General features: G+C 55.8%; 1 protein-coding gene across 1 annotated transcript; it reads right to left on the reverse strand.

The window, feature by feature from the left end:
* Positions 1 to 14595: 14595 nt before the first annotated feature.
* LOC311202183 (olfactory receptor 14C36-like) lies at positions 14596 to 15351 on the reverse strand (the record flags this gene model as incomplete). The annotated part of the gene is made up of 1 exon (XM_084276721.1): positions 14596 to 15351. The coding sequence occupies one exon, from the start codon at positions 15349 to 15351 to the stop codon at positions 14596 to 14598; it is 756 nt and encodes a 251-aa protein (XP_084132847.1).

Here is a 15351-nt window from a genome sequence, read left to right on the forward strand (position 1 = left end):
CAGACATCCCATTAGCAGCCCCAGTAATCTTGGAGCTCAGGACTGTCCTGGTCAAAGGGAACAGTCCTTACAAGTGCCTGACATCATCTTCTTGCTCCAGCAGCGTCAAGTTTCAAAAATGCAAAATATCCAGCAAGACACCTAAACCTGCCCAGGTTGTGCACTGGGAGCACCAGTAAAGCTGCCCCCCTTCACACGCTGCTTGGCCGTAGCAGCGGCTGAGGAGAGACATTTCATGGTTATGAAACTGGATCATGTTGAACTGCTGTTTGTTGTCAGAGAAATCTGTCTGTGCCTGTGAGCACAGATGATGCCAGGAAAAGTGTTGGGAGTCCCAGGAGGTCAGCAAGAGAACTGCTGGTCTTGGGGAAGAGCAAGGTTCTGCATGCAGGGCTGGATCTCAAGGGACTGCTTTTCCTGCCTGTCCAGATCTCCTTAGCAGACCCATATCCATCCCAGAATGCTGCTGTCACTTCTTCTATCAACTGAGCCATAGCAGAAAATACCTGAGACTGAAAACAGGTCCTCCATGGGAAATTCCTTTGAAATTTCATCACTAAGGACCTAACTGAAATCCAATTAGTTGTAGAACTTTTGAGACTTTTTAATGAAAGTGACTTGAAGAGCCATGCTTGTAAGGGCTTTCTGGGTGTTAATGAGCCCCATGGTGTCTTTTCTTCTGAGTCCACAGACTTCAGATACCAAGAGGAGAGTGAAGAAACCTCTCAAGAAATTCAAGTCAGGAGTAATGCCCAAAGTACCTTGAAGCACTAACAGGCCCCACTGGGAGCCATTCCTGACAAAGCCTCCCCAGGGGCTCGTTAGAGCAGACAACTGGAGGCCATGAGGACAAACCCAGGCAAAGCACAGGCAGCTCTGATGCTGAGGACACCCTGGCTTGGTCTGATGAAGCAGAAATGCCAAGTGCTGACCCCCAGCCAACTGGGCAGGGAGATTCTGACCCTCACCTATGTCTCAGGGCTCTTCCTTGGGATGTGAGGAGAAAACACAAGGGGAAGGACAGGGGTATGACACATGGTGGCCTCCTTTGGGATGGGTGCAAGGCGGCAACCATGCTCCATGGCCATGAGGACAATGTGTCTTCCCTGAGGCCTCTGTGGCAGAGCCATCAGCAATAGCCAGGGGGGCAAAGACCTTGTTACTATCAGGCCCTTTCATCCTGGCTGACACCCTTGGCCATCTGCACCACAGCCCATCCCACACTGCCTCATGCCTGTGCCAGTTTCCTTGTAGGCTGCAGGCACCCAACACTACTCCCCACATAGTTCCCACCCCACGATGTCCCTGCCTGTACTGCTGTCTCTCCATCCTCGCCAGCTGTTCCCACAAACACAAACCCACCAGCTCATCCACACTTGCTCCAACTGACTTTTTGACCCACAGCATTGAGGGCAAAGTCACATTTCTTCATCCTCACATCCACTGTGTCCTCCAAATCTGTAGTTTATGATGGATTTCTTTTCTCATGCTCTTTTTTCATACCTCAAAGAATGCCTTCATCAACAAAATCAATATTTAAACTCCTTGGAGCTACTCCTGTGAATTCCTCAGCCTCCACTGCTCCAGGCTAAAGAAATTCAGGTCTCAGCCTCTCCACATCCAATCATGGAATCCTGGAATCACAGAGTGATCAGGATTGGAAGGGACCACTGGAGATCATCTTGTCCAAGTCCCCTACCAGAGCAGGATCATCCAGAGCAGACTGTACAGGACACCGTCCAGGTGGATTTTTCCCCCTAAGACTTCCCCAGCAGAGGTTCTCTTCCCATGTGAGAAGTCCTCCACATTCCTCCAGGCTGGGGAGCCCCACACTGGGACTCACTGCTCCAGAGATGTCCACACCAGTGCTGAGTCAAGATGGACAAGAAGTGTCCTTGTCTGAGTGGCCATGCTCTTCCCCATGCAGCCCAGTGTGCTCATGGCCAGATTCCTGTTCAGCACCATGGGCTGCTTTGGGATCCCTCCTAACACCCAGTGCCTTTTCCTTGAGGCTGCTCCTCAACCAGCCATGCCTGAGCCTGCCTTGATTTGTGCCTATTGTGATTTTATCTGCCAGACAGCTCAGTGCCACACAGTGCTCACTCCCTCATGAAGTCACAGAGTATGGAAGATGCCTTTGAGCAGTTGCAGTGTGGGTGAGCTCTCGTGGTAGAGTCCCCTCAGAACAGCTCCTGCTCTCCCAGGCTACTTGCTGGTGAGGCAGAATTAGCAATCAGGCCCTCATGCTGTGCAAGCACTGCTAAGCAATACCCAAACAGTGTGTTACCAGCCCTGGTTTGGTCACAAATCCAAACCACAGACCCATACAGGATGTTATGGTGGAAATTAATTCCACCCCAGCCCAAACCAGGACAATGGGGTGGTTCTGCCCCTGGTACAGAACATCACAAGATCAGAAGGAGAAGATTCCTTCTCATTGCAAAACATCTTGAGGTTTGTGTTTGTCACACTCCAGGTTTTCTCAAAGTCTCTTTGCAGTGAAACTCTGATGTGTCAGGGGTTCGTGCAGATGGCTCAGCTGACTTGTGGTTCCTCTATCAAGATCACAGCAACAGGGGTTCAAGGATGTGATAGATAATAACAAGAGCAGACACTAATTTAATGAAATGCTGGAGCCTGGATCTCTGTCTTAGGTTTTCTGTTGAGCCTGTGAGCTTGTGGGTCAGGATCAGCCAAGCAGGCCAACACGGGCTACCTTGTAGTGCATGTCTGTTTATGCTGAGCCTCATGTTCTCACCCCCTGCTCCTCCTGGTCTTGGAAAGAACCACCTTGGGCTCTGCCTAAGGGGAGATATAGCAGGACCCCACCCATCCAGAAGCCTTGTGGGGTATATCAATGCCAACTTCCCAGGCTTTTGCAGGTGGCGTTACCTCCAGCTGAGCCTCTGAAGATTTACCAAACTCCTGGAATAGCTTTCCCTGGGGAGGCAGTGGGAGAGAGGTGTTGGGCCTTGTTTGCAGTCAGACACCTCACATCCCAGAGGCCCCCCCGCCATTTCCTACAATGAAGTCACTCCATCGTGCTGTCGTGTCCCAGAGGTTTGCACTGCTGTGAAATCTTTTTTTAATTATTATTTTTAAGTTATACCCTAAGTTAGAAGTGCAGGGGCTTCTATAGGGTCTCTGGTGGTCTTCCAGGAGGAGAACTTTCTTGACCTTCTCCGCCCTGGACAGTAAGGACGCTGCCGGTTGGCTCTGTTGTTTCAAGGAGGGACTTTCCACGATGGACAAGGATGGGGCACTGAGTGGGACACGTGGAAAAACACCATGTGCGTCCTCACTGCTCAGCATGGGGCTGCTGTTCAGCAGGACCAGCATCCTGCATGCTCCCCAAGCAGGGGCTTGGAGCACCAAGGCATCTGTGTCCAGATAGAGAGGTCGATACCCTAGGTTCAGAAGCGATTGGTGTGTCCCTGCCTGCAGACTGGAGGGTGTGCAATAGCCCCAAAGCGCTCTGAGATGTTCCCCTGGGCTGCTGGGACCCCATTCCACATCCCTCAGGGTCCTCAACCCAGCTCAACCCAGATTCCTGGCTCGTCCACAACTCCTTGTCCGCCCCCATAACTCACCACCCCAAAGCCCCGAGATGTTCCCCACCCTGGTGACACCCCCAGGGTTGTTGGGATCCCATCCCACGTCCCAGCCTGGATGGCTGGGGTAAGAGCTGGAGCTGGACTGTGGCCAGTGCTGTTGCACTAGCGAGGAAAATGGGCTGGGCATCCAGCCCCAGCAGCCCAGAGGAGGTGTTCTGGAGGCACAGCTCTTCCAAGCTTCTCCCTTGGCTCCCAGGCAGGGATGTGCAAGCCCAGAGCATGCCAAGAGGTGACCACCTCTCAATGCCAGGTTTTGCAGCTGAGCAGGGTGGCTGGGGCTTTGTTTTGAGGACACCTCAGGCAAACGAGTTGTGTGCTGTTGTGGGCTGCTGGAAAGCCTCAGGCAGCTTCTCAAGGCAGTCCTGGTTCCTTTGGGGTGGGGATGGGAGGGTCTGACATTTTGCCCCTCCCAGAAAGAAGCAGAGGCTTCCGTGAGAGGTGAACAAACATGACTTGTTTTGGGGAAAAGCCCAACAGAGGGATGAACTTCTTAAACAATAATGGGGCCAGCGTGGGCTGAGGGGTGAGATATCCCCAAAACACAGCAGTGGAGGCCTGACACAATGCTGTCTGCTCAGCACACTCAGGGTGGTTCCCATGTGAAGGACACTGTGGCCTTGGGATTCTAGTTCAAGGTTTAATTAAAAAAGGAGACGTTTTCTTGCAGAGAGCTTTGCTTGTGCTAGGTGTTGCTGAGCCAGCAGCACAGTGCCTGCAGGAACCCCCATAATCTGGACCGTGGCCTTGGGGTTGATCTCAGGATCTGCTCGGTCTGAAGTGCCAGGGAAGCGACCGGCTCTCCGGACTCTCGGTGCAAAAGCTGGAGGTCTGTGACAGAAGGAAAGAGAACAGAGCTGAAGCCTGCCTATCTGCAGAGACCCCCCGCTCCCCCCAGGCATCCCCTCCGGGCCATGCCAGCCCCTTTTCCTGATCAAAGGGGAATGGGAGGGGAGGTGGGGGGGAGCAGGTGGGACAAAGGGATCAGCTGGAAGCTGGATCAGCTGGAAGCCACTGCTCAGGAATGTCCCCTCACAGCCCTGAGATGTTCCTCTGTCCCTGAAGCATTTCCCTAGAGCAGGGCCAGGCGCAGCAGCCCCCTGCCCGAGCTCCATCCTCTGTCCCACCAGCACTGCCCCTACTCACCATCGCAGACATCAGACAGCAGCTCACTTCTGTCACTCAGGCGCGGTGCCGCCAGCCCTGGGCACAGAGCTCCGTCAGACCACCCGCTCCCCAGTGCGCTCCCAGCAGCACAGCTCCCGGCTCTGCCGGTTTGGCTGCACCCCTCAACAGGGTGACCCCAGGGAAGGACAGTACTGGGAGGTCTGGAGGAGGGGGTGGGTGGGGGTGCTGGATTGTGGGGACTGTGACTCACCAAGGAACCTCACAGCCTCCTGTTGCAAACTGGCCTGAGCACTCTTCAAGTATGGCAGGCTCTGTCTCACGTAGTCCTCAACTCGGCTCCGGTCCTGCGCCAGCTGGAGAGAGCACAAGGTCATGGGGCTGGCATAGACCCTTCACGGTCAGACCAGTCCCTCCTCCCAATCAGCACACCATCCCCCTTCCACTCCAGGCCATTCCCACCTCCCAGCCAGGAGCCCTGTGGGGCTGAGGTTCAGAGGCAGCTGGATGGTAGAGGGGGATCTGGAGGTCCTGAGACCCCATTGTCCCACCACAGGGCCCAGGTGGGCTGGGTCTCCTTCAACATCCTGAAGGTGCAAGGGGAGAGAGGCCCAGAGCAGAGTGCTCAGGGGCTTTGTGTGTGAGGGCAGGAGAGAAGGATGCAGCTCCAGGCTGTGGGCTCTGGGCTGGAGGTGGGGCACGGCTGCATAGGGGGCATCCCTTGTGCTGCCTGGGGCCTGGGACCTGGGCGGGGGGGGGAAATTCCTCCTCACCAAGCACTTCCCAGCTCTCTGTGTCTTCTGGGTCTGCATCAGGTGCTTGAGCTGGTCCCACTTGAGCATCTTTGCAGCAACAAGGAGGGTTTCCTGAGAGACCTGCAGAGGGGGACAGAGATTGGGGACAGGGTTTGGGGCTTGCAGCCCCAGCCTCTAACACCTAGAGAGACACCTGGGAAGACCCTGGAGACTCCTGTGCCATGGCCTATGTGGCCATGGTGGCCTGCTGGGACCTGATGGACCATGTAGAGCAGGGGTGGGAAACGTGGGTGCCAGCCTCTCCACCCCTCATCGCACCGTGTGTGCTGGGAAATTCCCCTGGGGTGTGCTGGAGGAGGATGGAATGGGGGGAGCAGGGATGGCAGGGGACCCTGCCTCCCCATCCTGCTTTGCAGCAGGAGGCACGGAGCAAGGAGGAAGGCCGTGGTGCAGGGAAGGAGGGGAGCTCTGCCCTGTCCTCAGGGACCCAGGCAGTTGGTCCCTGAGTTGCACAGACCCAAGTGCCAGCAGCCCTTGCCCCTCCCTGATGCCCAGGCCACCCCTGCAGTGTCACCATGCCCTTCCCTGCATTACTGCTCTGTACCTTGGCCACGCTCTGGGTCTGGTCATTTAAGTGGAACAGCAGCGGGACGAGGCTCCTCTTCACCTGCTGCTTTATGTTCTTGTTGTTCCCCATCACCATCTCCATCACATCTTTGAAGAGGCAGATGGAGAGCTCTCGCAGCTGGCTGGACTCCTGGCAGAGAGGAGGACAGGAGGACTTGAGCAACAGGCACCCCCTGGGCGTTGGCGTGGCTGACGTGAGTCAGGTTCTGCACGCACGAGCTGTGGGACAGATCAGCAGCCACAGCGGGATGGCCCTGGGCCCATGAGAAGCCACGCAAAAGGCCTGTGCCTGTGCCAGCCCCCCCAGCATTCACCAGCAGCCACATCAGCACCCCCAGTGCAGAGCTCTCTGGGGAATCCACCTGCCAGGGAGAAGCAGAGCTGGGCCGCAGAGCCCAGGAGCCGCCCCCAGGGGAACCCAGGGGTGTGAGGGGAGGGGAACGGCGGTCGCCGCAGGGCTGGGCTGAGGGGCAGTTGTCCTTCCAAGGGGGCTATCGGTGGGGCTGAGGCTCCCACAGCAGCCTTACGTCATCAAAGAGCGGCAGGAGCGTCTGCAGCAGCTGCGGAGCGATGGGGACGGCCTCCTTCCCGCTCATGTGGCCCATCACATGTCTCAAGAGAAGCAGGGCCTGCGCCTTGTTGTCAGCGCTGGCATCCTGCTGACTCCCCATGATGTCCAGCAGCAGGACCAGCATTTTCCTCACCTGTATGAAAAGGCAATAGTCCTCAGCTGCCTCTGAAGCTGCTGCCCTTCCCACCCCACTCTGCTGGATTAAAAAGGCTTTGAGGTGCTGGAAGCACCTGGGATGAGGAGGGAATGGTGGGGGGAGGAGCAGTGCCTGAAAGGGCTCAAGGGTAGCGCAGCACAGCCACAGCCCACTTACATCTGCCAGCCAGGAGCCAGGTTCTCTCTTCTCCACATCCAGGATGCCGCTCACCACATCCAGGATGCCACTCACCACCTCCTTGTCACAGCTGTTTGAGTCTCTAAAGGCCTCAACGGCCATGAGGACGACGTCCTTCTTCTCAGAAGGCTGGAGGTGTTTTCCAAATGCCTACGGGAGGGAGGCAGGCAGGGAAGACACGTCGCCAAGACAAGTGCCCGATGGTGCTACCGAGCTGCTGGTGAGAGCAGCTCTGGCAAGAGATGCCTGGCAGCGCTGGCAGCAGTGCCCGCAGGAGAGCCAGAGGCAGGTGATTCTGGATCTCTCTGCTCACACAGGGCTCCTGCTGATGCCCAGGGCAGAGGGCCCATTGAGGGAGGAGCTCCTTACCATTAGAATGCTGCTGGTGCTGGGCAAAGCCAGCCAGGAGCTGTTCTCTGCTTCCCATTCCCTTTGGCGCTCTTGATGCTCTGGATCATTCTCTGGCATCGCCCCGCCTAAACAGGACAGTGTCACAGAAGAGGACAGGGAGGTCAGGGAAGGTGGCAGAATTCCCTGTGAGCCTCCAGCAAACACATGAATGGTCTGCCACGATATGAAACAAGCAGAATCTGAGGAGACGTCTGTGTGGGGAGGGGTGTAAGCCCACCACAGTGTCTCTTACGTTTTTGGTGCTGGATGAATCTGAAGAGGTGATGGAGAGCATCCAAAGCTGCCCTGCTGATCTCCCAGTCCTTGCAAGCCCAGCAAAGGACAAGACATCCAAGCAGCTTTCCCAGGAAGGGGACATGGATCTCTGTGTGGCAGGCAGGGATGTTGTCATCTCCTACAAAACTGCTCCTGACCTAGGTGAGGGAACAGGCAAAAGGGCTGAGGGGCAGCATCTACAACCAAAGCCCTGAACCCATGAGTCCACCAAGGGAAGGTGAGCCAGAGCCACCTTTGGAGCGCCCCCCCCCCCCCCCCCCCCCAAAGCACCCAGCTGGACAGCAGGTCAGGGAGAGCTGGAGAGAGGAGACCACAGGGAAAAGAGAGATACCAAGACCCTTGCTCCAGGGCAGAGCCTTACTCAATGCCTCAGCTGGGGTCCAGGCTTGCCACGCAGGCATGGCCGAGCTGCAGGCTGCTCAGCATGCAGGAAAAGGGGAAGGCAGCCAGGCTGGAGGGTGCCTGGCTTCTTACCTCCGCCGAGGAGCATCTGTCCAGCAAATCGACCAGCTGGACAATCCACCCCAGAGCCCGCTCGCACGCGGCTGTGTTTGGGCAGGTGGCAAAGGTCATCAGCATCTGGAGGAGAGAAACTGCGGATGGGCCCTGGCAGCTGGTGCCTGTGCCAGCACAAGCAGCTCTGACGAAGTCCTGGCTGGACTTGTGGAGTCCTTGTAGCCAGGGAGAGGGGCAGATGTCACCCTCAGGGCAGCGCCTGCTCCTTTCTGTGCCCTCCCCCAGGACACGGCCCTGTGTCCCCTTCTCCAGGAAGGCTGGACTCAAGTGCCTCCCACTGCTTCGGTGCAAGGAAAGCTCTGGGGATAGATCTGGCCCAGGAGGGCGATGGACAAGGTTTTGCTGTGACCTGGGAGGAGGCTTCAGAGGAGAAGGCCCATTGACTGCAGAGAGGGGACACCAGGCTCCTGTGAGAGCATGGTGGTCCACTCTTGTCTACCCCCTCCCTGCAGTGCGTTCTGTGCGTGGCATAGGGGTGGTGGGCCACCCACTCAGGAGTGGGCACCCCCTTCCCTCCAGGGTGAGGAACAGCCCCTGTGAACCCCACACTTTGCCAATGCCAGACCTTTAAGATTGTCCACAGGTCTTCGAAGCCAGTGGTGAAAGAGCTGAGCACCAGGTTCTTCAGCATGATGTCCATGGCATCCAGGGTCTGCAAGGAGGACAAAGAGTTTCAGTGACCTTTGTGCAGCTCCTCACACCCCCCAGAGTTGGCCTGAGCTCCCCATGCCAAGAGAGGACACCCACGCTGCCTCACAGAGCCCACAGGAGGCCTCAGGGCAGACCAGCTGCTGTGGGGAGAGCAGCCTGTGGCACTGGAGACAGCCAGGCCCATGGGAAGCGGATGAAAGGGTGAGGGTGGGAAAGCAAAGCCGAGACCCTGCCCTGGGATCGGATCTCCGGCTGTGTCTCAGCACACGCTGGTGACCAGGGAGCAGCCCAGGGGGACTGTGGGCTCCTGTAGCTCAGCCCACACTCACCCGAAAGTAGAGAGTGGTGTCCAGGTGCTGCATGGATGTTTTAGGAGGAAGCAGGAAGACGCTCCTGAAGCAGGCTTCTAAGAGTCTTTCCTTTCTGCCGTCCAGCAATGTGCCCATTTTGCTGCAAGGAGACAGAGAGAGGGGCCTGTTGGACACTGGTGGCCTTGATGCCTTGGGCAGGTGGACATGGCCCTCCCTCTGGAGCTAGGGTCCCCAGGAAGGATAGAGGGTGTGCGGGCAGCACAATGTGGCCTTGGCCAAAGGGCAGTCCTGGCAGTTTGTGCGTGAGCCGAGATGTGGCCAGGAGCTGCAGGACCCCTACGCCCTCCCCTACGCCCTCCCAACTGCCCACGAGCGGGGCAGAGCAGCGTCCCTCTGACGGCACCATTGGACTCTGCCTGGATGGGGATCCCCTGCGTGGGGATGCCAGGGCTGTGGAGAGGTGCCAGCCAAACCAGGAACTGGGCAGGTACCTCATGCCAGCGATGGCAAGCATGGCTTGCTCTCGCACCGCTGTGTACAGGTGGTTGTCGGGCTCCTCTTCCAGCAGCACCTGTGGAGCAGCACCGGGATGGAACCTGTCAGCTGCCAGTGCTCAGTGCCAGCAGACCAAGTGGCAGGAGGTGGAGACCCTGCCCCAGCACCAACCCACTGCCAGCCCCCCGTGCCGGGGTCTCTCCTGGCTGGGGTTCTCAGCAGCACCCGAGTAGCCTCAGGGCATCTCAGTGTCCATGCATGCTGGTCCTGCCCTCCCCTTGGCCATGCACAGCTGTAAGGTACTAGAGATATGCCTTATCAATCGCTGGCAGAACCGTACCCCCCTCTCTTTCTTCTCCACTCCCCTCCTTCCTCTCTCTCAATCACCATAAAACCTCATCCCTACAACACCAAAGGGAATTCCACTGGTCAGGCTTGAAGTGGCTTATGCCAAGGACTTCATGACTATGCAACGAGATAATGCTGTAAAAAGGCAAGACCAACAAAGCCACCCTGAAGAGCATTCCCCCATCAGAAAAACAAATGGGAAGACATCAGGAGACAAAGGGACAACAAGGGAACGTCCCCCCATCAACCCGAAGGCACAGAAGAATGCTGTGCCCTCGGACCTGGGGTCACTGGACTGACAGGATGGCATAGCTCCCTGGTGGTAGATACTGCAATCTCCCTCTCCCCCTCCCTCTCTCTCTCTCTTTTCCACTCTTTTCTCTTTCTTCCCCCCTTCTCTTGCACATTTGTTGTGGGCCAAATAAAGTGACTTGAACCTTTACTCCGTTTTGAGTCTTAATTCTGTTCCTGAGAACTGCAAAGACCTGGTCAGGATAAACCACCTCGCTGGACATCACTCAGGGGTTAAGCCCAGCCACCCAGAGCGATCTGAGGTTGGTTGGAATGCAAGGGGGTTTAACCTCTGCCCAAATTAGTCTATGTATCTGGTTGTGGATCATGACAACAGCCTGGGGACCTTGCCCCCACCCCCTTCCCTGACCCCACGGGAGTCCCCTCACCTTGATGGTCTCTGCCAGCTCAAATGTGTGGCAGAATGTGCTCAGGTCCCTCTCCAAGCCTTTGCGCCTGGCGGATTTGCACAGGTTGCAGAGGGTCTGTAGGAACTGGACCTTCAGGGCCACGTCCTGGCAGGGGACAGAGAGAAAATGGGGGACCATGAGGAGGGATGGCCAGCAGCACTGGAGCACTGGGGTTCAGTGCTGTGCCAGAGATCCCAGGAGGAGCAGCTCCACCCAGTCTGCAGCAGGCAGCAGAGCCAGTGCCCCATTCAGGAGATGAAGGCACAGGTACCATGGAAACAGCCGTGGTTACCTTGACTGGGCTCTTTAGAATTTCCTGGACGAGGCACAGGGATTTCTCTTCCTTTCTGTAGAGCATGAGCCAGCTGGATACGTGACCTGGGAAAGGAGGAGAGCAGGAGGGATGGTAGAGAGGGGCTGGAGGCAAACACGAGAGACGAAGGAGCCCTGCCCTCTGTCACTTACTGGCCTGCAGCAGCTGGGACATGTACAGCTTGGAGATCTCTTCTGGAGAGCTGCTCTCCTGGAGAGCCCCGCTCTCTTCCCAGCCCTCCCTGGGGAGCCTGGGTGGTCTCTCCGCCATCCTTCCAGACAAAGAAAAGGGGTAGGGGCTGGGAAGGGGATGCCTCAGCAAACACAACGCCTTGGCAGCACGGAGGGGAGAAGGCAGGGAAAGATGTGGGCTGAGCTCGGGGGCTCCTCGCCAGCTCCACACTCCTGTCCTGTCTTGTCGCTGCCCTACCAGGCACTGCGGTGCCACGGCCGCATCACTGGGGGTGTCACAAAGGGCAGCGCTGGTGATTGGTCACTCAGGGCCAGCAGAGCCAATGGTGTGCAGCTCCTTTGTGACACGCCGAAGCCCGGCTGTGCCTGGCACCGCAGCAGGTCTGAAGCCACGGCGACGTGTCTTAATGGCATGGTGACAGTTCTGATGCTGTGGTGACATGTCTGATGCTGTGGTGACATGTCTGATGCCCATGACAAAGGGTGAAGGGACTCAGCATGTTTGGAGGGAAGGGGTATAGGTCTGGGTCCTCCACCTTTTACCTCAGGGATGTTGAGGATGTTGGTGTGATGGTTTCGGTCTGGCTGGAGGCCAGACACCCACCAAAGCTGCTCCATCACTCAGGTCTCATTGACTTGTTAGTGTTAGTGCCCTTTTCAGTTGGACAGGGGAGAAAGTAGATATTGGGAGGCTCAGGTGTTGACATTAGGACAGGGAGAGATCGTTCCATAATCAGCGTCATGGGCAAAACAGACTCAGCACAGAGCAAAGGACAGAAAACTCTCTAATTTATTACACTGCACTACACACACAGTGACACCAGAGTCGGGTAATGAGAAGAGCAACCAGATTTAAAGCACTTCCCCAACCCCTCCCTTCTTAGCAGACTCCACTCTAGTCATGATTTCACTCCCTTTTTCCCCCCCATTGTGGCACAAGGAGGTGCGGGGACTGGGGAAGCAGGGGCATCGGCCAGTTCCTTGCAAGTTGGTTTCTCCAACAGGAGTCCTTTCCCACAGGACTTCAGCTCTTCCCCAGCTGCCCCGGTGTGGGTCACTGCTATGGGTGCAGTCATCAATCACAGTGTCTCTCAGTCCCAGTCCTCTGTGGGGTCACCAGCCTCCCCCCAGCAAACCTGTTCCAGCACAAATCTCTCTCTTGCTCATCTCTGTGTCTCTGTCTCTCTCCATGTGCTGCAAGTGCTGGCAGGGGCTGGCTGCAGCGTGGGTCACAGCAGCTCCTGTCTGTCTGCCCCTGCTCCAGCGTGGGGCCTCTCCACGGGCTGCAGGTGGGGTCTGGGCCTTTTCCCTGGGCTGTGGGGGGACACCCTCTCCATCATGGGTTTCTGCAGGGGCTGCTTCTCTTTCCGGCACCTGGGGTGCCTCCTTCCCCCCCTCCCCAGTCTTGGTGTTTGCAAAGCTCGTTACATCTTCTCACTCCCTTCTCTGGGGGCAAAATGCAGCCGCTTGTGGGTTTCTTTCTCCTAACTGTGACTCCCAGAAGCATTGTGGCCATCGCCGACTGGCTCAGCCTTGGTCAGTAGCAACTCTGGCCTTGAGTCAGCCAATATTGACTCTCTGGGGCCTGCGGAGAGCTTCTGGCTGCTTCTTGCAGCAGCCATTTCTGCAGCCCCCCATTCTCTACCAGTACCTAGTTATGCAAAACTGTGACAGCACATCAGTTTTGCATGACAGACAGAGAGGGGAAGGATAGCAAAATTCCCATGGTTCAGGAGGAAATGATTAGCGACCTACTTGGCCAGTTAGACACTAACAAGTCAATGGGACCTGATGGGATTCACCCCAGGGTGCTGAGAGAGCTGTCAGATGTGCTTGCCAAACCCCTTTCAATCATCTACCAGAAATCCTGGCAGACTGGGGAAGTTGCACTCGACTGGAGGCTGCAGATGTGACACCCATAGACAAGAAGGGTTGGAAGGAGGATCCGGAGAACTACAGGCCTGTCAGTCTGACCTGAGTCCCGGGGAAGGTCATGGAGAAGGTCATCTTGGGAGCTGTCATGCAGCATGTGTGTGATGGCCAGGGGATCAGGCCCAGTCAACATGTGTTTAGGAAAGGCAGATCCTGCCAAACTAACCTGATCACCTTCTATGACAAGGTGATCCGCTGAATGGACAAGGGGAAGGCTGTGGATGTGTCTACCTGGACTTCAGTAAAGCCTTTGACAGGGTTTCTCACAGCATTCTGACTGAGAAACTGGCTGCCACTGGCCTGGACAGGTGGACCCTCAGCTGGGTTAAAAACTGGCTGGATGGCCGGGCCAGCACATTGAGGTCCTTGAGCAAGTACAGAGAAGGGCAGCCAGGTTGGTGAAGGGGATGAAAGTCAAATCATATGAGGAATGGCTGAGGGAGCTGGGGATGTTTAGCCTGGAGAAGAGGAGGCTGAGGGGAGACCTTATCACCACCTACAACTTCCTGAAGGGAGGTTGTAGAGACATGGGTGATGGTCTCTTCAGCCAGGGGACAGAAGATAGAACAAGAGGCAATGGCATGAGGCTGTGCCAGGGCAGGGTTAGATTGGATATTGGAACAGGCTGCCCAGGGAGGGGGTTGAGTCACCATCCCTGGATGTGTTCAAAAAAAGGGTTCATGAGGTACTTAGGGATCTGGTTTAGCATAGGATGGGAAAGGTTGGACCTGATGATCTTCAAAGGTCTCTTCCAACCTTGTGATTCTGTGATTCTGTGATAGATGGGATGTTTTCCAAATCTCTGAAGTATAAACCAGAGAGCTGAGCGGAGGTGGAAACCTGTTGAGAAAAGTGAAGTGCACACATCCAGCCAGTTTGCTTATAGGGTGTCCTTACGCATGGTCGTATCAGGAGAGGTGGAAACACCTGAGTGATGGGGAAGATGAAAGGGACAGGTTGGCAGTAATGCAGGTACAGGGGAAGGTATTTATTCTGCTATCATCTGTACCAATCCTAGAAATTCACATTCTGCCCTGGATGGAAAGCATGGCCATTCCAGTCATGTGCTAGTAAATTGTAGTCAATATGCAGTGTCAGAGTCACACAAGAATACAGCAGGAATGGGATGAACGTGGACACTGTTATTATAGCACAGCCAGACTGGAACAAAAGCAACCACAACTACAGAAGGTACAAAATAAAGACTGGTCATACGGTGAGTTCCATGGTCAGTGATATGTAAAGGGCCACACAAGACCTGCAGATACATCATTAGGAATGGGATGAACGTGAAACCTTATTACAGCTGAGACAAAACAGAAACTGAAAAAAACCTCTGAACACTAAAACCTACTAGATAGAGACTGGTCCTAATGTGAGTTACATGGCCAGTGATATGCAGAAGAAGATGAAAAGCCTGTTGCTGCTTAGAAACATCCAGTCATCAGTTTCCACATGGCATTCTTGAGCTCCTGGTTCCTCATGCTGTAGATGAGGGGGTTCACTGCTGGTGGAAACACTGAGTAAAGAAATGCCACTAGCAGGTCCAGAAATGGGGAGGAGATGGAAGGGGGCTTCAGGTAGGAAAATATGGCAGTGCTGAGAAACAGGGAGACCACGGCCAGGTGAGGGAGGCAGGTGGAAAAGGCTTTGTGTCGTCCCTGCTGTGAGGGGATCCTCAGAACGGCCCTGAAGATCTGCACATAGGACACCACAATGAACACAAAACAGCCAAAACCTAAACAGGCACCGACCATAATGAGTCCAGTTTCCCTGAGGTAGGCATCTGAGCAGGAGAGCTTGAGGATCTGGGGGATTTCACAGAAGAACTGGTCAAGGGCACTGGCCTTGCAGAGGGGGAGTGAAAATGTATTGCCTGTGTGCAGAACAGCACTGAGAAACCCACTGCCCCAGGCAGCTGCTGCCATGTGGACACAAGCTCTGCTGCCCAGGAGGGTCCCGTAGTGCAGGGGGTGGCAGATGGAAATGTAGCGGTCATAGGCCATGACAGTGAGGAGATAGTACTCTGTTGAGAACAAAAATAAAAGGAAAAAGAGTTGAGCCACACATCCTGTGTAGGAAATGGCCCTGGTGTCCCACAAGGAATTGGCCAGGGCTTTGGGAACAGTGGTGGAGATGCAGCTAAAGTCAAGAATAGAGAGGTTGAGGAGGAAGAAGTACAT

The sequence above is a fragment of the Gallinula chloropus genome (genome assembly GCF_964237585.1).
Source record: "Gallinula chloropus genome assembly, chromosome: 29".
Classification (NCBI taxonomy): Eukaryota; Metazoa; Chordata; class Aves; order Gruiformes; family Rallidae; genus Gallinula; species Gallinula chloropus.